We start from the raw sequence: 25,381 nt of genomic DNA, 5'->3' as shown, positions 1-25,381 counted from the left end.
AAATCACTAGTTGTTCCTATCATTCCTTTGTAAATTGCACACTATTGAATGATGCTTATTTGGATGAACAACTAAGATTCCAGTATAATTATACACCAAATTGAAGTTTTATAACTTTTCTATGTTTATCATGTAAACATGGTAAAAGTGTGTTTTTTTTTAATATAAGTGTAGAAAAAGAAATTTGAAAATTTGTTAGTTTGCCTGAAATTATCTCCCTTTTCCCGTAAAATTATGGAGCTCTCTTACTTGAAAACCATAAAATGTCTATTGTTTATATTCCATATCAACAACTATGGAAGCAGACGTTGAGATGAGATGCAGTTTCTCATGCTTTAGTAATGTAAAATGTGATACATCAATCTTCTATCCCGCTGAAAACGCTGTAATTTTGAAAAAGGAATGCATTAAGGATATAAGAAATCACCTAATTTCTAACAAACTGGGAAAATTTACAAATTTAAATGAGGGACATTTAATTTGCTTTCGGGCTGGAATATTTTCTGTCATGGGAGAATATTTGGGGTGACCGAACCACAGGTATTCTCTCGGTATGAAGTGGAGGAGGAGCAGCATATTATGTGGTCATCCTGACCACAAGGGTAAATCCAAGCCTGAATCCGACCGGGCAGTCACGCCTCAGATAAGCCACCACCTTTTGAGAACCAGAGGAGTTGTGCTTCCAATAGGATCAGGTAATCATCTCAAGTTTAAAGATAATTAGGAGGCTGTTTGATAACTTAATAAAACTTCAGAACCCAAGCCCTTAATTTGCAGTGTAGTACTGACAATTTTTTTAAAGAGTAATGTGGGACAAATGTGGGGGTAGAGTGAATTAATCTTAATTTTCAGTCTGAACTGTATCATGTCTGTTCGCCCTAATAACACATTTGCCCTGAGTCCGTTTTCTAGAAAATATTAATATTCAGGGCATCGAAGTTGAATAAACTTATTCAGATATTCAGGGGGGGGGGGGGGGGGGGGGGGGGGGGGGGGGAGCTATGCTAAACATGTATTTTTAAAAAAAAATCTAAGTAAGTTTACATTTTGTCTTGCTAGTACTAGTGGCTACATGTATGCAATTTTTTAAAGTCTGAACATGAAAGTAATATATTGTCAATATAGAACTTCCAAGGTCTGAAGAACCATATTTTTTGTCTGTATTATATCATTTAAACCAACCATTTTTGGAGTAATTTAGGTGCCTTTCAAACCATATGTGTACACCATGTACACATTTACTCCAAAAATGGTTGTTTTTGTCGAGCCTGCAACTTTTGTTGCAGAAAGCTCGACATAGGGATAGTGATCCGGCGGCGGCGGTGTTAGCTAACTTCTTAAAAGCTTTATATTTTAGAAGGTGGAAGACCTGGATGCTTCATACTTTGTATATAGATGCCTCATGTTACGAAGTTTCCGTCAGTCACATGTCCAATGTCCTTGACCTCATTTTCATGGGTCAGTGACCACTTGAAAAAAAAGTTCAAATTTTTTGTAATGTTGAATTCTCTCTTATTATAAGTAATAGGATAACTATATTTGATATGTGCGTACCTTGCAAGGTCCTCATGTCTGTCAGACAGTTTTCACTTGACCTCGACCTCATTTCATGGATCAGTGAACAAGGTTAAGTTTTGGTGGTCAAGTCCATATCTCAGATACTATAAGCAATAGGGCTAGTATATTCAGTGTATGGAAGGACTGTATGGTGTACATCTCCAACTGGCAGGTGTCATCTGACCTTGACCTCATTTTCATGGTTCAGTGGTTATAGTTAAATTTTTGCGTTTTGGTCTGTTTTTCTCATACTATATGCAATAGGTCTACTATATTTGTTGTATGGAACGATTGTAAGGTGTACATGTCTATCAGGCAGATGTCATGTGACCTTGACCTCATTTTCATGGTTCAGTGGTCAAAGTTAAATTTTTGTGTTTTGGTCTGTTTTTCTCATACTATATGCAATAGGTCTACTATATTTGTTGTATGGAACGATTGTAAGGTGTACATGTCTATCGGGCAGATGTCATGTGACCTTGACCTCATTTTCATGGTTCAGTGGTCAAAGTTAAATTTTTGTGTTTTGGTCTGTTTTTCTCATACTATATGCAATAGGTCTACTATATTTGTTGTATTGAACGATTGTAAGGTGTACATGTCTAACGGGCAGATGTCATGTGACCTTGACCTCATTTTCATGGTTCAGTGGTCAAAGTTAAGTTTTTGAGTTTTGGTCTTTTTATCTAATACTATATGCCATAGGTCAACTGTATTTGGTGTATGGAAATATTTTATGATCTTTATGTTAGTCGCACAGGTTTTATTTGACCGTGACCTCATTTTCACGGTTCATTGCACAGTGTTAAGGTTTTGTGTTTTGGTCTATTTTTCTTAAACTATAAGTAATCGGTCAACTATATATGTTGTATAGAAGCATTGTTAGCTGTACATGTCTGCCTGGCATGGTTCATCTGACCTTGACCTCATTTTCAAGGTTCATTGGTCTATGTTTAGTTATCTTGGTTAATGTTAAGTTTATGTGACAATTGTTATAAAGCTTAGCTTTATACTTAGGACTATCAACATAATATCAATGATTAGTATAGAAGGCGAGACATTTCAGCGTGTGCACTCTTGTTTATGATATAATACAATGTAATACAGACAAAAATATGGTACAGGGTCTACTGAAATGTCTGCTTTTCTTGAATAGAACTATATATACAGTTGGGACAAAATTTAAGATGTGGTCTTCTGTGACATGTCATACATTTATGAATGTGCCAAAATTTAAACTTCAATCCCTGCATACAAGTGTTACTGTAAAAAATTTAGAAAACAATCAAAACTTATGAATGCAACAATGATTTCCCCATATACATGTTCATTATTTATATATTTCTTGACAATCTGTTCATTGCATGATTTGGTTTTTCACAGAATAAAACAATTGTAGTAATAAAATTATATTATCCCTAGGCCCATAGACATGATACACTTATTAAATTTAAAATAAAATGTACAAAATTTTAAAATTTATCACACACATTTGTACTTTTTTTATAAATTCAAAAATTAGCTTGAAAGTGCAAGTATCAAAATTATTTCTTTTTTTTTATATAGGTTTGTGCAGAAATTGCAGACAGATTGTTACCAGAGAAATGGAAGAATCTATCTGGCCAAATTTTGAGGTACAACTTAAATGTGTACATGTATTATATAATCAAAGCAATACACCTTATCACTATTTATCTGCCATTACTGCAAAAATTCCAGTAAAATTTAAATGTCTGACATTATAGATAATATATCTGACACCACAATGGAAAAGTTATTGTTGTATTATCTCATAAGTTTAAGCAAAAGAGGTTTTTTGGTCAAGGGGAACAGATTTCCAAATACTGATATGGTGTATATATATACATGTAAATGCATACCAAAAAAAACCAAAACAATCAAAACATTTTATTTGTATTGACACAAAACATTTTTTTTTAATTTAAAACAACAGGCCTGAAGGTTATAAATTGTAGACATTCTGCAGAGAACTAAACGCAACCTTCAAAAATGAGCAAATCCCATACCACGGGGGGGGGGTCTCTTCCTATATAAAGGTATATACATATGTGCTGCTGGAATGGGTCCCTTTTTTGATCCGTCAAATATATCAATGGGGTGCAATTTTACCGAGGAAATATATCAATAGGTAGTAATTGACCGATTGTGATATATCAATGGGTCATAAATTTCAGTTTGTTGTGCAACGATCTTCACTGAATTTCCCAAACTCTTTGTCATTAAAATTTCCACATCTGCTGAAACTTATTTACACAAGTTTTGATATTGATTAAATTTAATTACACTGTCACAATTAATAATCTTCAGTAAATTACCCAGTAGATATTGAACCTTTTGCACTAGTTGCGTCACGTGAGTTGCGTAACACATCGATTTATTTGCACTTAATTTGTTGCGTCTATTCTCATTGACATTGTGTGTCTTGCTTAATCACTTTTAATTTGTTGAAAGAATTTGTCATTATTTGATTGCCAAAATGAAAGACATACGAAGCATTGACAGAGGGAAATGTTTAAATTGTCATGAATGTGAGGAATTTACTGGAACTTTAAGATGTGATTATTGTGACTTTGTAGCTGCAAAACACATTCGAAAACAAGAGGAGGAAGCTATAACGGGAGATGAATCAAACAAACATTTCAAATTGGACACTTTGGAACATAGTGGTCATAGTGATGTAGGATTAACATCACTGACGAGTGGGTTCGAGAATTTAGAAGAAAACTGCGTAGAAGAAGTTTCAAATGGTATGTGCAAACTTAATTTCAACCAAGTGTTGTATTTTTATTTGTTCGTCCATAATAAACAACGTTTCACGTTTAGGGGACGACCTTTTGAAATTCTGGAGGGGGGTGGGGGCAGGAGTTTTTCTTTCGGATGAGTTATTTGTTTTCACTTTATGCCAATCCAACGTTATTTATTGTTCAGCAGAACTGACCCTTTTAAAGTCTGACAATTGTAACATAATCTGGTGAAGACTGTGTAAAAGACTGTCAATATAAAGATTAAAATAAGACTGTACATGTCTGGTGTTCAGAAGTCAGTTTCACAAAAAAACTTAAGACTAAGATTGATCATAAGTATACTGACTTGTTCATGACTTACGATCAACGTCGTAAGATTTTTTGTGAAAATGACTGCAGAATCTTATTATATATCAAAAATATACAATTCCTTGATTTCATTTTAATAAAAAGAATGAAGTCATTTAAAATGATATAACCAATTGTTTTCAACCAATTGTTCAGAGAACAATTGACGGTGGTGGTCTTTCCCCATTGGTTAGTTGGTTGGTTATTTTGCAAAAATCATTATTTTTATTGATTGATCGGCAATCTGTCACACAGATAAATGGGGGCCAGTATTACACATTGTACTTGGTAAATTGATTGATAGGCAATCTGTAACACAGATAAATGGAGCCCGTATTACAGTGTACTTGATAAATAAATTTTTAATCATGATTAAATGATTACTCTGAATCATGATTTGATTGATTAGATCTTCATGAAGATCGATTGAATGGTAATTAATAGTAAAACTCGATTGATTGATCGGCAATCTGTAAAACGTCAATGGGGCCCGTATTACACAGTGTACTTGATTGATTGATTACATGGTCATTTTGAAATTTGAATCAAGATTTGACTGATTAGATCCTTATGAAGATCGATTGATTGGTAATACATGGTAAAACTCGATCGATTGACTGGCAATCTGTAAAACGGCAATGTGGCCCGTATTACACAATGTACTCGGTTGATTGATGCCTGATCATGCATGGTTGATTACATTGTTATTTTGAATCATGATTTGATTGATAAGATCTTCGTGAAGATCGATTGATTGGTAATATATGGTAAAACTCGAGCGAGCGACTCCGTCCGTCAGTCCGTCCCATGAACTTTGTATATATGAAGTGTGATTATAATAAAGACACCGACCTACTGTCTGCCGATACTTCCATTTAAATCAAGAGAGGAAGTATTCTTAGCACGACACAGCGTGCATTATTGTTACTATTTAAGTGTTTATAAATAATGCATTTTATTTCTTTTGCAGTTAATGATAGCATTTTCCATGATGGGATTTCAAGATTGGAGAGTCTTATTAGTGAACTAGAGAAAGAAGAAAATGAAAAATTCAATGTAAGCTGTAAATTTAAAGTTGTTGAGGAAGATGGAAAATCTATGTTTTCTTGCTCTCTTTGCAACAAAAATTACAAGTTAGGAGATTTTGGAAAGAAAATCCAAAATGTTAAATTTCATGCCAGTTCAAGTGGACATTTGGCAAATGTTTATGCAGTTGGGATGAACAAGGAATTTTTCTGCTTAATCGAAAGAATGCACATTGTCGCTGCTGCAAAATTGACATAAACTTGGGATGCAGAGGAAATCCTGTCCAGAGAGCCAGGGAACATGCAAACAGCAGAGACCATAAGGAACGACAGGCTAAGTTTCAGACTAACAAAACTAGAGACATTGCAAGCTTTTTCATTAAAGGTAACTTGAATGAAGAGAAAACCAGTTGACTAGATGTGACAAAGTGTCAAGGATATTATTTAAATAATACAACATATCTCATGGCGTCAGGAGAGGAACAGTCTTTCAATGTTAAATTATTAATCAATGACGTTAAAGTAGGAGAAGACGACATCAAAACAAGCTGGTATCCTTTGCCGTTTGTAACTGTTAATTTAAAGAAACATACAACAGAATTTAAAGGAACATTTAAGCATGTTAAATGTACTGGTTATGTGATGAAAGAAGGAAACATATGTGAGCTGTGCAAAGGTATACCTACTTTGCCATCCTTCAAAAAGAGGTTACTCTTACATACTCTCAACGTAAATGATGGGAACATGGACTCAACAAAGGTTCGTTTTGATTACATGACTAAAACAGAACAACTTAATTTACTTCAAAAGAAATCTGAAGAACTTAAAAAGTGTCGTTCAGATGCATTTTTTCTTAAAAGCAAACACATTCGATTAAAATTACGTACAAGAACACTTAGAGAGAAATTGACAGAATTTAGTTCAAGAGGTGACATCAAGGCAATTTGCCATAAGCTAGTAAAAGCTGAGGAAAAGGGAATTTTAGACAACAAAAATGTTTTCCTTGAAACAATTGAATCGATTGCCAACAATTTCCATGTGCAAGGACCGCACGGGAAACGATATAAGTCTAGTACACGAAAAAATTTTCGAAGCACTGTTAATCATGGGAGGTCCGAAACTGGCAAACTTTGTTGCAATTAACTTGGAAGGGCCAAATCTGAATACCATGTATCGATGGCGGAAATTGCACACTTTCGAAATGGCTCCTGGAATACAAGAAAAAAACTTTGTTTACTATTCAAAACTAGTAAAGGGTATTATGGAAATTTACAAAATACCACAAACTCCTGTTTTAGCGGCAGAAGATGAGACCAGCTATTGTTGGTACTGTTATGCATCACCAAGATAGAGATGAACTTTTGGGGTTTTGTGGACCTAAAGACAACCACAAATGCATGGAGAATAATCACATAAAAGTTGGCAACGACCGTGATGCTTATGACCGTCTGGTAAATGCATTTGACAAGAACATTATTGGTAAATATGCAAGAGTTATATTACTTAATCCTTTGCATGAAAAGATTCCACATTTAGTAGCATTACTTATGCCAACATGCAACCGATTCACTCATCATACTGTATACCATCAGTGGCAAAAGGTACAAAATTTGTATGAGCTACATCTGGAACATGAATTAGGACCGCTTATAGGTAATAGTTCTGATGGTGACAGCAGGCGAAGAAAACTGCATTTACAACTCATGACATGTACCGCAGGAGACAGATTCAGACCTATTGGATGACATCTTGGTTTCATATTTTCAGCTAGGAAAGAAGTGGTTGAAAATGGTTATGTAATAAGAGAAATTGGAGATCAAGACGTAATACATAATATAACCATAAGAAAATCATAAATCACCTTGATCATACATCAAGAATGCTACATATTGGACCAGATTTGCTTGTACATATGAACCAAATTGAGCTGGTTATGAGATCATTCCCTGTTTTAGTGCACGGGTTGACACGAGATCATGTACGGAGAGATCGTGATCGTCAAAACTGGAAAGTAGCACAGGAGTTATCATTTCAGAGGGTGCAAGATTGTCTCAATGATCTAATTAATAGAAGTGACGACCGTGCTCCTATTCCTTCAGTCAAAGGAACTAAGGCCTTTCTTTATGTGGTACATCAGTATGTTGACATTTTCTTCAGTCCGAAAGCTTCGCTTGCTGAACGTATCTCTCTCGCAGGATTTGTCACACATTTTCTAGGAATTTGGCGGAATTATGTTTACCTTAATCAAGCACTTACTCTGACCTCCAATTTTTTGTCCCGAGAAACATATTGCGACATATTAATTTCAGTTCACTTTGCAGTAATGCTTATTTGCTTCTACAGAGATAATTTTCCAAACAGCCAATGCTTACTCCATCTAACAGGGTCAGATTGTTGCGAAGACTTCTTTTCAAAGAATGGCCAGTTTGTAGGCAACCATCATTTGTATCCATATGGTCAAATGTATCGCAATGTAAGCCATATGATCCGACTAAGTCAGATTGAAGCTAATGATAATGCCCCAAAGTTTGCCAAAGCCCACATTAAGCAGGAGAATGTATGGAAAAGTCAGTATCCTGGAGGAGTAACATGTTCCTTGAGAGACTACCCTGCTTTAGGCGAAGAAATTTCTGCATGGAAAATTGGAATACGTCGTGCCCAAGATCTTGCAAAGGAACTTGGAATAATTCCACGTGACCTCAACATAGATTTAGGGTTTGATGATGACGACGGGGATGATGATGATGGGGATGATGACGACGATACTGATGACAATTATGGATGGTTTTATAAACCCTTTGATAATTGTAACCATGATAAACTGTTTAAAAATCTATCAGGGGATACATGTAACAACAACAATCACGATTCTGATGAATATTGCGATGACGACGATTTGGATCCATGTATTGCTACGGATGAAACTCAGGAAATACATGATAGTAGTGATGATAGTCAAGATGAGAACTCTACATATTCGCCAATGAGTAAGTACATTATGTTCAAAACAGTCTATTGACTTAAGGCACCTGAAAACACGTGTGCCTGAAAGTATATATGACAGACTATGGTCATAATTCTTTTAAAAGTATTCTTCAGGTTCTAACTTGTAAGATCGAACTATTTTTAGACAAATTTTGCGATCAATATGTCATCATACATGAAACAATTTTTAGTCACTTGTTTCCAATAACAATAATTTATAGTTCTACATGTTCTTTAAACAATAGTTTGTTCTGTAGAATTAATTATGCATAGGTGTTAAAATGATTTCTTGCCTTTTGACAAAAAGAACAAATACAAGTTAATAAACATATAAAAATATATTATTAATATAAAACATTTTTTGAAATCCCTAGTCAAGAGATTTGTCAACACGACCTCAGTTCCATTGAATGTTTAAAAAAAAACAGTATTATAGCATAGGTTTAAATTGCACAAGTTTATTCATTACATAATGTGAATACAAAATGTAGATGTCTTAGAAATTCACGAAAATGGAAATGTCTAAGAAGAAAAAATCGTGACATGGAACAACACCTTAATATCATTGTTGATTGTCATTTTTTTAATATTATTCGATATTCTATTTTTTTGATTGGATACTTGTTAAAACAATAAAAGCAAACACAACTACAAATGTATTGTTTTATCCAAAAATCAAAGCTTCTTAATATAAAACAGAGATGATTTTTTTTACTTGTATCTAATGTAACCTTTATCAATATATTTCAGACATTTTTGAACCAACAAGTTCAGAATTCATGGAAATGCATGAATGTATAGATGTAGCAATCGACAATTTTGAAGAACACTCTGACCAGAATAGCGTTAATATTGATGACAGTATACCGAGCTCTTTACAGAAACGGTAATTTAATATATTTAATATATATATATTCAGGAATTCTAAGGCGATAGTGATTTACCGTGTCATGGGACATGCATTTTCTCTCTCTCATAAAACCTGTACACATGTAATGTACGCATTATTTATCTATGTCACAGTTGTTCTTTGTGGTGAATGTTACTGATATGTCTGTTTTTTAGTCTACAGTGGTGTGATGTATGTGTTATTTTTTACACTTGCCATACATGCGGGAGGTTTGACTGGCCATAAAACCAGGTTAAATCGACCATTATTTTCCGGAATAATGTCCTGTGCCAAGTCATGAATTGGAAACTGTAAATCAGACAGTCCGTTTCTGTGTTTTGGTGTTAGGCTTTGTGTAATTATGTGTTTGCTGTTTTCTTGTGGTTGGTTGTTTCCCTCGGTTTTGGTGTGTTTCACGGATTGTTCACTTTTTATCGTATTATGACTTTGTGAACAGCGGTATACTACTGTTGCTTATATTTATTTATGTTTGAGTACGCTGAATTAATTAAGAAGAAAGATAACCTTTACTGTAACAAACACTGAGGAAATAAGACATTAAAAGAAGTTACATGAGGCTCGCACAACGTTATCAAAGGACTCAGAAGCAACCAATCAAATTATTGCCAGGTGTGATTCTGTCACCAGCTATGCTTGAATCACCCCCATCAGTACCCGAAAATGTGTATTGCTAGCCAGTACTATATGCACAAAAAACAAACCCAATAAGTAAAAACATCTTTATATTATATAAATGTTATAGTTAAGCATGGGAATTATGATAAGATTCTTCACATACTTTTACTGAATACAACCATGACAACTATTAATGAAAGATGTACAAAAGATCACTTAATTCAATGGAATTTCAGAGACAATTAATATTTTTTAGACAAAGAATAGACGCAACACTTCTGGTTCCAGAACATGGCATCCAACATAAGACAACTCTTGTAAAACTTCTAAATGAAGACCCAAATTTATCAAAAGACAGGTATGCAGTTAATTCTTACAGATACATTATTTTTTGTCAGATATCTTTCATGCCCTTAAATATAAGCCATACAAAAAGGCAGTGGCTATTTATCAAAATATCTAATTATAGCAGGCAAAATAGCATATTTCTAAAGCAATCTTCCTTTTAAGAAAAATCAAAAACAAAACCAATGCAGATTGTCTTAGAATTTAAAAAATAATTTTACAAATTCACTCATATACAATGTATAAGTCGTTATACACAAAGAACTGACAAAGCGGAAAAATAAGAAATTTTAATCATAGCCGGCAAAATAGCACGATGCCGGCAAAAATGTCAGCTGCCTACAAAAAGATTGATGAGGGGTCCTTGCAGTGGGTCATTGATGCATACACCTTTTAAAAAAAACCAATGGAATAATCGATTTGTTTTTAAAATACATACGGAAATGACTTACAAATTTATAATAACATTTTCCTGTGGTCGCAATGCAAAACATATGAATAAAGGCGGGTAGAGAGCAAGGAGGTGAACTGTGGTTTATTTTAATCAATAGTACAGAGTAAAGCGATGCTTGGGGCTGTCTTGATTTGATTTGTGAGAATCATGACAACCGAAACATTGAAGGTCATGCTCTGACCTATAATTGCATACATTAAATAACTTGGGTCTTGGACGGAGAGGTGTCTCATTTGGTCATTGGCAACATAGCATATCTAATGTTTTGGCCTTCTTTTACTTTAAGGGTCCCTATACTTTAGAGTTAAGGAGCATTCGTGGTTATGGTTAGGTTAGGGGTTGTTTTAGGTAAGGGTTAGGGCTAGTGTTAGGTTTAAGTATGGGTTACGGCAAGGTTTGAGGTTTGAGGTTAAGAATAGTTTTTGTCGAGCCTGCAACTTTTGTTGCAGAAAGCTCGACATAGGGATAGTGATCCGGCGGCGGCTACGGCAGCGGCGTTAGCTAACTTTTTAAAAGCTTTATATTTTAGAGGGTGGAAGACCTGGATGCTTCATACTTTGTATATAGATGCCTCATGTTACGAAGTTTCCGTCAGTCACATGTCAAATGTCCTTGACCTCATTTTCATGGTTCAGTGACCTCTTGAAAAAAAAATTCAGATTTTTTGTAATGTTGAATTCTCTCTTATTATAAGTAATAGGATAATTATATTTGGTATGTGCGTACCTTGCAAGGTCCTCATGCCCGTCAGACAGTTTTCACTTGACCTCGACCTCATTTCATGGATCAGTGAACAAGGTTAAGTTTTGGTGGTCAAGTCCATATCTCAGATACTATAAGCAATAGGTCTAGTATATTCGGTGTATGGAAGGACTGTAAGGTGTACATGTCCAACTGGCAGGTGTCATCTGACCTTGACCTCATTTTCATGGTTCAGTAGTTATAGTTAAGTTTTTGTGTTTTGGTCTGTTTTTCTCATACTTTATGCAATAGATCTACTATATTTGTTGTATGGAATGATTGTAAGATGTACATGTCTAGCGGGCAGATGTCATCTGACCTTGACCTTATTTTCATGGTTGAGTGGTCAAAGTTAAGTTTTTGAGTTTTGGTCTTTTTATCTAATACTATATGCCATAGGTCAACTATATTTGGTGTATGGAAATATTTTATGATCTTTATGTCAGTCCCGCAGGTTTTATTTGACCTCGACCTCATTTTCACGGTTCATTGCTCAGTGTTAAGTTTTTGTGTTTTGATCTATTTTTCTTAAACTATAAGTAATAGGTCAACTATATTTGTTGTATGGAAGCATTGTTAGCTGTACATGTCTGCCTGGCATGGTTCATCTGACCTTGACCTCATTTTCATGGTTCATTGGTCTTTGTTTAGTTATCTTGGTTAATGCTAAGTTTATGTGACAGTTTTTAATAAAGCTTTATACTTAGGACTATCAACATAATATCAATAATTAGTAAAGAAGGCGAGACATTTCAGCGTGTGCACTCTTGTGTAGAGTTCTTTATGGGTTGGGATCCCTAAAGTAAAAGAAGGCCAATGTTTTTTATGTATAAACCCAGTGTTTAAACCCTCTTTCATGGCATCATGCGTATGAATTCCTACATGCATAGGAAAACTAGTTTTTTAAATATTTATGAAATATTTAATTTAGGCAAATTTTAAGTGCATTTGAAACTTAAAAAAAGCCTCCAAAAATGGATTTAATTTCGAAAATTGACGATTTATATTTGTTACAGGTTAGTGCGTGTACGACAGGCTGCCTTACCAAATATGGCCAAATCGGCACAATTAGGAACAGACAACGGCATTAATCTTTTTGAGGACTTCGCCTATGTTGATAGGACAGCAAAGACTTTTCAAATTGGACGCATCAAAAGGATGCAAAGAACAATTGTAGCTAAAAACAAAAGGCAGTTGGACATAAAGATACGGTTTCTTTTTCGGCAGACTTTTTAAACGACTTACAAATTACATTTTCAAAGTACGAGAGGATAAGTGAAGACACGTACAAGATTAACATATTTGAAATAGTCTCAATAACAGCCTCTGATATCATATGCCATGTCAATTTAACATTTCAATCTGGTGTATTAATTCTTTCTGCAGAAGAATTATCTGTTATTGAGCAATCAGTCGAAAAGTTAATGAACACAAACCATGGTAAAACAAAAGAAGGTAGAGCTACAGGACAGAAGAGATCAGTTTCACATCAACATGCATTTCAGGACTTTGATGGGAGATTTGCTGAAGTTGTTATCCCGTCACATTCTGAATCGGACAATCGCCGAAGTTCAAGGATACAGAAGCAAATCCACTACATTACATAGGTGCAAAACCACCAAAGAGTTTTCTATTACTTATAAATAAGAAGATGTGGTATGAGTGTCAATGAGACAACTCTCCATGCAAGTCACAATGTATAAAAAGTTAACAGTTATAGGTCAAAGTACGGCCTTCAACACGGAACTTCTATTACTGTTTGTTAAATTAAATTTTTCAAAAAATTGTGCAGAATTTGCTTAACTTTTCAACTGATTGCTCATAGAGCAAAAAAAATGCATTAAATACAGGTTTATTTCCTCAAAACTGCGCGTTTTTGGCTCATAATTATAACCAGCTGTGAAGTCATATTGTTTGTGCTATTGCACCTTCAAAACAGTGTTTTTACTTGTTATTGTTTGAAAAGTTCAATGTTTCATATAAATTAAAGTGTATTGTATAATTGAAAAGTGTTTTTGATGTATAATAAGATTGTATATGCATATAGGTACTATTTGAGCTGATAAATATATGAATGGGTTATGATTTCGCTGTGAAATATATGTATAGGTAGGGATTTCACAATTATTCAATATATGAATGGGGGGTGTTTTTAAAATCCCAGCTGCACACCTGTACCCAAAATCCTATGTTGAGACCCCCCGTGTCCCATACAGCAAAGTCAGATATAAAAAGCCGTGAAATCACAAATGTAAAACCATTCATACTAGAAAAATAAGGGCCTATAATTAGGGTAAAAATTCTTTTTTTTAAGGAAAACCAATATATGTTACACAGCAACATATATCAACCACTTAATTACAGGCTCCTGACTTGGGACAGGCACATAACTTCAGAATGAGTCAAAATTAAAAATGTTAGCAGGATCCCAACCTTACTTCTAACCCGGGACCAGTTTTACATTACATGTTTATAAAATCATGCTTTTTTCATGACAATAAAATATAATGTCAGGACTAGTATACATGTAAGTAACATGTACATGTATTACATTTTAACAATGAACAAAAGTTATTCTGAGACCTGTCAAACATTGTCAAAAGGAGTTGCACATTAGACGGATATATTGATTTTAGTGATCAGCTTGTTATGATATTGATTCAATGTAAACATTTCTTCAAATATTTTATGATTGTAGGTTTTTATGCCCTGACAAAGGGCATTATATTTTTTTTGTCTGTCCGTTCATCTGTCTGTCCATTGGTCTGTTTGTCCGTCTTCAGGTTACAGTTTCAGGTGAAAGAAGTTTTTGATAAAGTACATTTAATCAACTTAAAATTTAGTACCAATCTTGCCTAAGATATGATATTTTAATCTCAATGCCAAATTGTCCACTGAACATAGTAATTGATAGTGCAATTGGGGCTCATGTGATCTATGGACATATTCTTGTTTTTCTAGTTATTTTCAATGTTTGTAAGGCCTTGAAGAATATTTTTTCTATTTTATTTTTCAGATATTTGTAGCACCAAGTAGAGCAGATCCTGTAGAAGAAAATAAAGACTTCAAGCCAGATAACTTATTAAAGGTATAAACCTTCATTATTGTACACACTATACTATGTTGCCAAAATATGTAAAACTTCTCTGGTCTACAAACAAATTTATTTCAAACTTTTTGTAGATGATGCACTTAAAACTTTTTTATTATCATGATTACATGTATATTCATGTAGATATGAGAAGATGACTGATATGGTATAAGTCCCAATGAGACAACTTTTCCTCCTAGTCATAATTTATTATACCGTTGCGGAGGGTATAATGTTTTTGACCCGTCAGTCCGTCCGTCCGTCAGTCCTGTTTCTTGTCATCGCAACTCCTCTCAAACCACACAACAGAATTTCACGAAACCTTTTCAGATGAAAAGGACATACTATGTAGTTGTGCATATCGACAGGAAATTGCGATTCAATTTTTTTTATAAGAGTTACGCCCCTTTGAACTTATTTGCTTAATGTACTACTGCAACAGTTTGTCATCGCAACTCCTCTGAAACTACACAACAGAATTTCACGAAACCTTTTTAGATAATAAGGACATACTATGTAGATGTGCATATCGACAGGAAATTAAGATTCAATTTTTTTTCTAGGAGTTACCCCCCTTTGAACTTATTTACTTTATTGTACTACTGCAACAGTTTGTCATCGCAACTCCTCTGAAACTACACAACAGAATTTCATGAAACCTTTTAAGATAATAAGGACATACTATGTAGATGTGCATATCGACAGGAAATTACGATTCAATTTTTTTTCTAGGAGTTACATCTCTTTGAACTTATTTGCTTTAAGGTACTACTTCAACAGTTTGTCATCTCAACTCCTCTGAAACCACACAACAGAATTTCATGAACATTTTAGATAATAAGGACATACTATGTAGATGTGCATATCAACAGGAAATGTCGATTCAATTTTTTTTTCTAGGAGTTACGCCCCTTTGAACTTATTTGCTTCAATATACTTCTGCAACAGTTTGTCATTTCAACTCCTCTGAAACCACACAACAGAATTTCATGAAATTTTGTAGATAATAAGGACATACTATGTTGATGTGCATATACATGATATATATTGACAGGAAATTATTATTCAATATTTTTTCTTATACAATTTTTTTTTTTCTTACACTTATTTAATTTCTCCAATGACAATGTGGGGACGTGGGGTATGTGAGCGTGCTCACTAAGGTTCTTTAATTATGTCAAAAGTAAACATTTACAGGTCAATAATCTTCAAAAATATTAGGCAATGATGTCATTTATCCTCCTTCCTATAGTCGTCTGCTCAGTTGCTCTGAAATTCTATTAATATCACAGCTTTAACATCATCAAGTGCAAACAAACATTCATTACCGCTTGCTATAAAGTAAATAACATTAATATCTATGTACATGCATGCAGAAGAGTATCTTAAGAATGTAAGTATCTTTGCAATCTCAAGGAACTATAACTCTGCATGGATGATTACAGATTTTTTGCAGGAAGATACAAATGCCTACCCAAATCCATTCTATTAGAAAAATTGAAATTATATATATATATATATATTTGTACACACACGTGGCTGCTCCCCAATACGCCAGCGTAAAGTGGCTTTTATCATCCACCCACGAGAGACTCACTCTCAGGAATAGAGATGTGATTTTTTTTCTAAGACAAGTACTTTTTGGACAATCCACAAGAACTTGGGTCATCCAATGTTCAGTACTTCAGTACTTTGATTATTAATTTGTTGCTGCACTCAATCACTAAAAAGGTTCACATTCAATGTGGCTAACAGCTGATATTTTACGATATCAATGTGTAAACCCAATACTATGTACGTAATAGTACAGCAGCATACATACATACCGTATATATATATATATATATACAGCTTAGTAACTATCACAATATTTTGTATGATTAAAAGTAGTTTTGCAAAACTGTTTTTTTATACCCCCGCTTTAAAAAAGGGGGGGTATACTGTTTTACCTCTGTCTGTCCGTCCGTCAGTCTGTCCATCCGTCAGTCAGTCCGTCCCATGAAACTTTCGTCACATTTTTCTCAGGAACTACACTTCCACCCTTTCTGTAATTTGGTATCAACATTTATATATGTCAGCCATATACCGTGTGATGCGTTTTCAGATTCATAATCTTGACAACTTTCTGTTTACCGAACACTTGTATGATTTTACACATGATACCCAAGTTGAAAATTTTCGTCACATTTCTCAGGAACTACACATCCACCCTTTCTGTAATTTGGTATCAACATTTATATATGTCAGCCATACCGTGTGATGCGTTTTCAGATTCATCACTTGACAACTTCCTGTTTACCGAACACTTGTATGATTTTACACATGATAGCCAAGTTGAAAATTTTCGTCACATTTTTCTCAGGAACTACAATACAATACAAGGATTATCTAAGTCAGCTATACCGTGTGATGCGTTTTCAGATTGATCACTTGACAACTTCCTGTTTACCGAACACTTGTATGATTTTACACATGATACCCAAGTTGAAAATTTTCGTCACATTTTTCTCAGGAACTACAATACAATACAAGGATTTCTGAAATTTGGTTTCAGGGTTTATCTAAGTCAGCTATACCGTGTGATGTGTTTTCAGATTGATCACTTGATAACTTCCTGTTTACCGAACACTCGTATGATTTTACACATGATAGCCAAGTTGAAAATTTTCGTCACATTTCTCAGGAACTACACATCCACCCTTTCTGTAATTTGGTATCAACATTTATATATGTCAGCCATACCGTGTGATGCGTTTTCAGATTCATCACTTGACAACTTCCTGTTTACCGAACACTTGTATGATTTTACACATGATAGCCAAGTTGAAAATTTTCGTCACATTTTTCTCAGGAACTACAATACAATACAAGGATTATCTAAGTCAGCTATACCGTGTGATGCGTTTTCAGATTGATCACTTGACAACTTCCTGTTTACCGAACACTTGTATGATTTTACACATGATAGCCAAGTTGAAAATTTTCGTCACATTTTTCTCAGGAACTACACATCCACCCTTTCTGTCATTTATATATGTCAGCCATACCGTGTGATGCGTTTTCAGATTCATCACTAGACAACTTCCTGTTTACCGAACACTTGTATGATTTTAAACATGACAGCCAAGTTGAAAATTTTCGTCACATTTTTCTCAGGAACTACAATACAAGGATTTCTGAAATTTGGTTTCAGGATTTATATAAGTCAGCTATACCGTGTGATGCGTTTTCAGATTCATCACTCGACAACTTCCTGTTTACAGAACACTTGCATATTTTTACACTATTAATATTATCCACTTGCGGCGGGGGTATCATCAGTGAGCAGTAGCTCGCAGTTTCACTTGTTTTTTCAACAAAAAAATAGACGTATTGCCACCAAAATTATAATGACATTTTATTATTTATACACTTCATCAGCTTGCCCCAGCAAGCTTGCTTAATATTCTAGCTGATTCAATCAATAATGATGTATGTCTAATGTTTAGGGATTTTCTTAATTTCATGAATGCAAACATTGAATTTTATCAGAATGAAGAGCCTGTATTGAAAAGACCACGCAGAGAAATTGTCAGTTGTTTTGATACACCAGGACTGTATGAAGTATCATCACAGGTAAATATAGTGTTCCCATACCCAAGTTTGGTGAAAATGTTATTTACATTTCAATATTGTAATGGGGAAAAAATGTCCATGAGACAAAAAACAAATTAAAACATTGAATATATAAGAATATAAAAAAAAAAAAGAATACTACACAGTCTACACAGTCAACATCAAGTAAAATAAGACAGGATCTGGGATTCTTAATGAGCCTTCGACTTCAGTCAAAAAAGCGAGACTGAGCGATCCTACATTACAGCGGCGGCGGTGACATCTACAAATATTCACTCTGTGGTTACAGCAAAAGTAGGCGAGACACTGGTTTCCAGGGACCCTTAAAAATTTTTTTTATTAATAATTGGACCACACGACCAATGAAGCCGCATTGAAGGTTTTATACAAATTATTATTTAATAAACTACTGCAAGGCTGGTTTAAATGTGAGTGGACTTAATGACCACTGAGGTTCAAAGAAAATGTGATCAATCATTGCCAGCTAGGCCCTATTGCCACAAAATTAAAAAATAATTCTTAAGTCTGATAATGCTCTTAAAAAATTTGATGAAATCTGATAAGAGATTCGATTAAAAAATTGTTCATCATAAAAGCTTTAAAAAAAGTTTTGGTTTCATAATTAAACAATGAGGAACACTAAAAAAAATATAAATGTTCCTGGCCTACAGCAGGCACATAAATATTTCATGGAGTTCAACTTGATTTGAATATTTTAAAACCTGTCCCTTCATATGTACCAACAACTATTATGTCCATTAAAATGTTTTATTTCTTAGTATTTGAAATGGTTAACAGTTGTCAAAATTTGATAGAAAGCAAAATTGTAAACATTTGTTTTTCAGTCTGAACCATCATTGTCACAAGAATCCAGTTGGAGCCTAACTTCAGATGGTCAAAAGCATCTCAACAGCGGAATACATGTTTTGAATGAGCCACTTCAAAATCTAAGTAGTGGAAACATGAGTCCTATCAAATACATACTTCAACAGCCATTGGAATGTGTACAAGATAGTACTAAGAGGTATTTTTTAAGAGTTCTTAAACAACAGAGAGGTCATTATAGAAACAATTCATGGCATATAAATCATATAATCATTGACTGCATATATTATATTTAAATTTCATACAGAGCAATAGCCAAGGATTAAATAAACAAATATAACAACAGTTTTTTTAATGGAAAATAACTATACACACAGTCCTGAATTATTTTTACTTGAACAGGGCAAAAAAGATCTATAATTTTCTCATCTGTCCAAGGACAGTTCTTTTTATTTGTATATGCCTGTTTACGTGAAGTATTATAGGGTTATTGCATGAATATTGGGGAATATTGCCCCGAGTAGAATTTTATATTACACGAGCTTGCGAGGGACAATATTCACCAATATTCATGCAATAACCCTTTTATTGTATAGCAATATGATATTTGGAAGTAAAAATTGGTTTAAACTAAGATTTTTTCGTTGATGATGTCATGAATTTTGACGTTTATTGCACTAGTGCAATATTAGAATTTATTGCACACTAACTTTTGGTTACTTTTTGTGAGAAATATTATATTGCTATGCAATAATATGGTATACTGTTGTCCATCTGTCATCAACATGTCAAAATTACTTAAACCAATTTGCATAACACTTTGGTAAATCGTTTATATCTATTGACGTCAGCTCCCTTTTCCATTTTTATTAACTTTCTATTTTACATTGCCTTGTTATTATTCATTACAAAACGTGGGATTTTCCACTTTTAGTACAATAACTCAAAAATGTTTGAGCAGTTTTCATGAAACTTTGGTTAATTGTTTAAATTTATTAATGTTGTCTCCCTTTTCATTTTTATTAATTTTAAATTTAAGGTTGCTGAGTTCATGGAGTTGTGGGATTTTATTCATGAAATTGTGGGTAGTTTTCCAATTTTCGACAATAACTCAAAAAGAAGGGCATTAGGTTACACCCTTGTCTAAATTGATTTCCGTTCTAAAACTTTTGAATGCCTCAACTAAATGGTATGACACTTATACACGATGCTTATCAATGCAAGATCAAGTTTGAATTTTGGTGGTGTCACTTTAACTGTTCTAGAGTTATGTCCCTTTACAAATTCAAAAATTGCTAAATTCTCGTATCCATTCTTGAACTTTATTTTGTCTCAACCAAATCGCACATGCTATGAAACTTATACAAAATGCTTATTACCACAAAATACAGATCAAGATTGAATTTTGGTCATGTCACTTATATTAATCTAGAGTTATGCCCCTTTACAAATGGAAAAACAGGTTTTTTTTACCTGTTCTCTGAGTTAACTAAAATTTGCCTCAACCAAATGTTATGAATACACAATGCTTAGTACCACAAAATATACATTACAATTTTTTTTTAGCTGTTCCTGAGTTATGCATACAATATGCAAGCAGGGGCATCATCTGTGTCTCATAGACCCATTCCCATTTATTTTGTAATACTAACTCCTTTTTAATTTCAATCGCAGGTATGTAAGAAGAAAAGCCTCAGAAGCAGTTTGTACAGTGCTTGACCATATTGCACCTGGACAGTCATCAAAACTTCTTGATCTACTCGTGGAAGACATCTGTAATAATAATGCTGTTGACAAGCAAAATGAGAGCAAAGATGAATTATTGAATTTGATACTGAGATTATATGATGAAGCTGACAGTAATGCATTAAAAATGCAATTACTTTCAATAATATCAACCACATCATTAAACAGTAAATCACAGCTGCTAGAATTAAAACCTGGAATGTCAAAATGGAAAGTTGACCAGAGTAGAAGCCATGCAACACGCTTTGGTGTTGGGACAATACAAACTGAAAAGACCCCAAACTACAGAGATAAGATGGATAAGGAAAAACTGGAGCATGCAATGGCATTTTTTCTGGATCCTAATTTTATACAAATTTGTTCCTTTGGAAATAAGGACTTGCATTTTGATAATGGAGATGTCATAAATATACCCCAAGTTGTACGAAGAACTTGTCATTCTGCACTGATACATATGTACAAGACAGTATGCACAGAAGCTGATTTTACTCCTCTGTCAGACAGTACTCTTTTCAAAATTTTGACTACTTGTTCAGCAGCAAAACGGTCTAATTTATGTGGACTTGATAATATTACTACTGATGGCACTTTTGCAATTGAAAATCTTATCAGAATGACAGAAACTCTAAAGGTTGGGATCAAATAACACAGTACTTTCATCCCTCAAAACAGCCTTGGCAAATTTCAAGTTATATTTAAAAACAGAGTACAAGTTCCATGTAACTATGTCTAATTCATGCCAAACCCATTGTATCAAGTATGCATTGAGCAATCCAGGAAATGTTCTGCTTCAAGAAAAATGTGACCATCAACATCAGAATTACTGCTCCAAATGTTTACTGTTGACCAATGCAAGATCTCAACTTGAAGATGAAATTCAGAAAATACAATGTAAGTATTTTTTAAAATGTAGAAGATTATATATCTTTTGAGTGGCCATTGCAAAAGCATGGGTGTAAAACGCACACTCTTAAAGTACAGCCATTTAATATCAATCAATATCTAAAAATACCACATTTCCAATACTAATTTAACAACCACATGCACACATATAACCTTAAATTAGTGTAGAGCGAAGCAGTCTATAGTTTTTTAGAAAGCTAAAACTTGTCGCAATTTAAGATTGGTTCCGCTAGCTATCTTTTAGAACATTGTAATACCATTTCCAGTTATTTCCCTTTGGATGCAATCAAATAATTGTCATGATTGGATCGGCGATTGACAACATGGAAGTAATTTATCTGCGAATTTTAACTGAAGACAATTTAAAAGAAGACTAGACGATCGTCTGAGCTATACTTTTTAGATGCAGGGAATAAACTATAACATTTCAAAGATCAGTCGGCTGTTCATATATTTTCATATGACAATGATTTATACATGTATGTGTATCCGATATGATAATTTTTTAATGACTAATGTCCACGTGGAGCTTTTTACACCTCAAAATACACACCCCCAGCATCACTACATGTAATATATAAACTCACATTTTATACAACACACAGAAGGCATTCATCATTTTCCTTAAATCAGTAAGGTTTATGACCCCTTCTGTAGCCATTTTTAGCTTAAATGGCCCAAATGGCCAAGTGAGCTTTTCTCATCACTTGGCGTCCGTCGTGGTTTATAATCCGTCGTAGTCTGTAAAATTTTACAAAAATCTTCTCTGAAACCACTAGCCCAAATTTATCCACACTTGGCCGCAATCATCACATCAATTTGGGGTATGAACTGAGGTGGCCAACGCCATGCAGAAATGACCATTTTTTTCTGTGTCCAGTAGCATCGTATTTCTTCAAATATTTTCTAGCACAATGTCTGGACATCGGTGGACATGCAACATTGCAAAACCACACGTTTACAAATAAAAATTCGTAAGGGTTCCACGGAACCCAGTGTCTCGCCTACTTTTGCTGTTAATCGCAGACTCAACAAAATGAGGAAAACATCAATAAAAAATTTCCCTCTCGATACTGTCTTTTGATGGAAAGAAGCTTCCAAGTTTGGTAAAAAATCCAGGATAGTTTATGAATCTAATAAATGTTGTGTTTTTTTCTAAGTTTGGTAGAAATCCAGGATAGTTTAAGAACATTATAAAAACTTTAAAAACTTAAACCACAGAGTGAATGTTTTGTTTCTGGCTAAAAAATTAAGTCCATTTATAAGTAAAATACGGAAAAGTGGAAATTTATTTTACAAAATATTCTTCTTGATACTATCTTATGATTATAAACCAGCTTCTGTCCAAGTTTGGTACAAATCAAGGATAGTTTATGAAAGTTATTAAAATTTTAAAAACTTTAACCACAGAGTGAATGTAATGTTTCCTCACAGAAAAACAGAGTCCATTTATAAGTAAAATACGGAAAAGTGGAAATTTATTTTTACAAAATATTCTTCTTGATACTATGTTATGATCATAAACAAGCTTCTGTCCAAGTTTGGTACAAATCAAGGATAGTTTATGAAAGTTATTAAAATTTTTAAAACTTTAACCACAGAGTGAATGTAATGTTTCCTCGCAGAAAAACAAAGTCCATTTATAAGTAAAATACGGAAAAAATGGAATTTTATTTTTACAAAATATTCTTCTGGATACTTTTTTATGATCATACACAAGCTTCTGTCCAAGTTTGGTAGAAATTCAGTATAGTTTAAGAAAGTTATTAAAATTTCAAAAACTTTAACCACAGAGTGAATATTTGTGGACGCCACCGACGACGACGACGGAATGTAGGATCGCTTAGTCTCGCTTTTTCAACTAAAGTCGAAGGCTCGACAAAAATCAACACCCAGACTATAGCTATAGTCATAAAGAAGGACAATAAATGAACAAAAGACAAACCCCGGGACACAGAAGTACAAACAATAGACCATCCACTCTGAAAACTAAAAGTAAGATAGAAACATGGATCACGAAAAACATGCAGGGACGACATCAGAGAGTGAAGAGAACTTGCTTCTTGCAAGACACTTTCCGTGAAAACAATTTGATATGAAGACAATTTTGTTTTTATTTATGTTTTTTTTTAGCTCACCTGGCCCCCAAGTGATTTAAACTTTGTAAATGAGTTGACTGTATCAAATGAAACTCAGATGTTTGTTTATTTTGCTATCTTCTACAGACTGGAAAAAAACTGCACATAAAAATCCAAGTAAGTTTTTAATTTCCTGAAACGTATACTATATTTAACTTATATACTAGTATATATCTAGTTCCTGCCATGCCTTAAATTTTTCCTAGACGTTGCAGTTTGTCTGTACTCATAGTAACTTTTGAGGTGTAAACACAGCCATATTTTTCAATTCCTTATAATGAACCTTAATTGGTTCCTGATTGAACACACAAAGTTTACACAGACATGACAGAAAACAACTGATAATAATTTATTTTATACGTTTAGTAGTAAATACGCTTTATCATATATTACAACAGACGAGTATTATATCATATGAACTGTTTTCTGATTCATAGCACTGGGTTACCTTCAGTTCTACTTTTGTCTTGTTTCAAAGGCCTTAAAAGAACTGCTCAATTACTTATCCGAAGCACCATGGGTACCTTACATTTTGCGTGCTGTTGTTTTGATAATATTTTGTTTATTATTGTATTTATTTGTGTGTTATGTATTTTTATAGTTGCATTTAGCATGTTGAGTGTGCCAAAAAATATGAAAACTTGACGTTCGTGATGTCGCATACAATATGAAAACTTGACATTCGTGACGTCACATACCAAACAATGTCGTCATTCAAAAAATTGACCTTTTTGAGGAAAATTTTTCTTAAGCAAAAAAAAAAAAGTAGGGGTGAGATAAAGGGTATGCGATATAGGGTGCGCATCAAAGTTGCGCGATATTGATTTATCAGCAGGCTATTTATCAAATATGCAAAACTACTGTATTTACTACTAAACATATGATAAATATATTTATTTATTTTTTTATAGTTTACTTCCATATATCAGTATATATTAACTTACATTCATTTTCTCTTTTGATTGCTATTTATAGAAAGATTGTGAGGTTTTAATTTTTCTCAACCGGATTTTGTACATTATCAGGATTTTATTATTTGTTTCATCCTAATCATGCTAATGAGTGTTGTCTAGCCATTAAAAACATGTTGATCCCAATAAATAACTGGAGCATTCTTAAAGTGTTGTTGTTGTACATATATGTATAAATAGAATCTTCTACAGTATTTTTTTATATGACCGCAAATTTTGAAAAAATTTTCGTCGTATATTGCTATCACGTTGGCGTCATCGTCGTCGTCGTCCGGCGTCCGAATACTTTTAGTTTTCGCACTCTAACTTTAGTAAAAGTGAATGGAAATCGATGAAATTTTAACACA

At 33.7% G+C, this 25,381-nt stretch overlaps 3 protein-coding genes across 3 annotated transcripts; all 3 read left to right on the top strand.

Annotated features, from left to right (window-relative positions):
* Positions 1-278: 278 nt before the first annotated feature.
* Positions 279-21,914, top strand: LOC139495056 (uncharacterized). The gene is made up of 6 exons (XM_071283210.1): positions 279-695; positions 3,124-3,191; positions 14,762-14,833; positions 18,368-18,451; positions 19,297-19,475; positions 20,951-21,914. Exons 1-6 carry the CDS (start codon positions 554-556, stop codon positions 21,666-21,668), a joined length of 1,263 nt encoding a protein of 420 aa, XP_071139311.1. The 5' UTR covers positions 279-553; the 3' UTR covers positions 21,669-21,914.
* Positions 3,936-5,954, top strand: LOC139495309 (uncharacterized). The gene is made up of 2 exons (XM_071283616.1): positions 3,936-4,325; positions 5,641-5,954. The coding sequence occupies exons 1-2, from the start codon at positions 4,055-4,057 to the stop codon at positions 5,952-5,954; spliced, it is 585 nt and encodes a 194-aa protein (XP_071139717.1). The 5' UTR covers positions 3,936-4,054.
* On the top strand, positions 6,116-13,754 carry LOC139495055 (uncharacterized). Its single transcript, XM_071283209.1, has 4 exons — positions 6,116-8,682; positions 9,431-9,566; positions 10,462-10,563; positions 12,762-13,754. Exons 1-4 carry the CDS (start codon positions 7,575-7,577, stop codon positions 12,979-12,981), a joined length of 1,566 nt encoding a protein of 521 aa, XP_071139310.1. The 5' UTR covers positions 6,116-7,574; the 3' UTR covers positions 12,982-13,754.
* Positions 21,915-25,381: the final 3,467 nt, after the last annotated feature.

Source organism: Mytilus edulis, chromosome 11 (assembly GCF_963676685.1).
Source record: "Mytilus edulis chromosome 11, xbMytEdul2.2, whole genome shotgun sequence".
Classification (NCBI taxonomy): Eukaryota; Metazoa; Mollusca; class Bivalvia; order Mytilida; family Mytilidae; genus Mytilus; species Mytilus edulis.
Note: the sequence above shows the minus strand (reverse complement) of the source record. Positions and strands in the feature narration are given on the sequence as shown.

Excerpts from the sequence above, each read along its gene's own strand:
- LOC139495055 (XM_071283209.1), top strand. The coding sequence starts at position 7,575 with ATGCTACATATTGGACCAGATTTGCTTGTACATATGAACCAAATTGAG. Across the intron at positions 8,683-9,430 it reads CTCTACATATTCGCCAATGA|ACATTTTTGAACCAACAAGT; the intron begins GTAAGTACATTA and ends AATATATTTCAG. Across the intron at positions 9,567-10,461 it reads CCGAGCTCTTTACAGAAACG|ACAAAGAATAGACGCAACAC; the intron begins GTAATTTAATAT and ends AATATTTTTTAG.
- LOC139495309 (XM_071283616.1), top strand. The coding sequence starts at position 4,055 with ATGAAAGACATACGAAGCATTGACAGAGGGAAATGTTTAAATTGTCAT. Across the intron at positions 4,326-5,640 it reads CGTAGAAGAAGTTTCAAATG|TTAATGATAGCATTTTCCAT; the intron begins GTATGTGCAAAC and ends TTTCTTTTGCAG.
- LOC139495056 (XM_071283210.1), top strand. The coding sequence starts at position 554 with ATGAAGTGGAGGAGGAGCAGCATATTATGTGGTCATCCTGACCACAAG. Across the intron at positions 3,192-14,761 it reads CTATCTGGCCAAATTTTGAG|ATATTTGTAGCACCAAGTAG; the intron begins GTACAACTTAAA and ends TTTATTTTTCAG. Across the intron at positions 14,834-18,367 it reads AGCCAGATAACTTATTAAAG|AATGAAGAGCCTGTATTGAA; the intron begins GTATAAACCTTC and ends GAATTTTATCAG.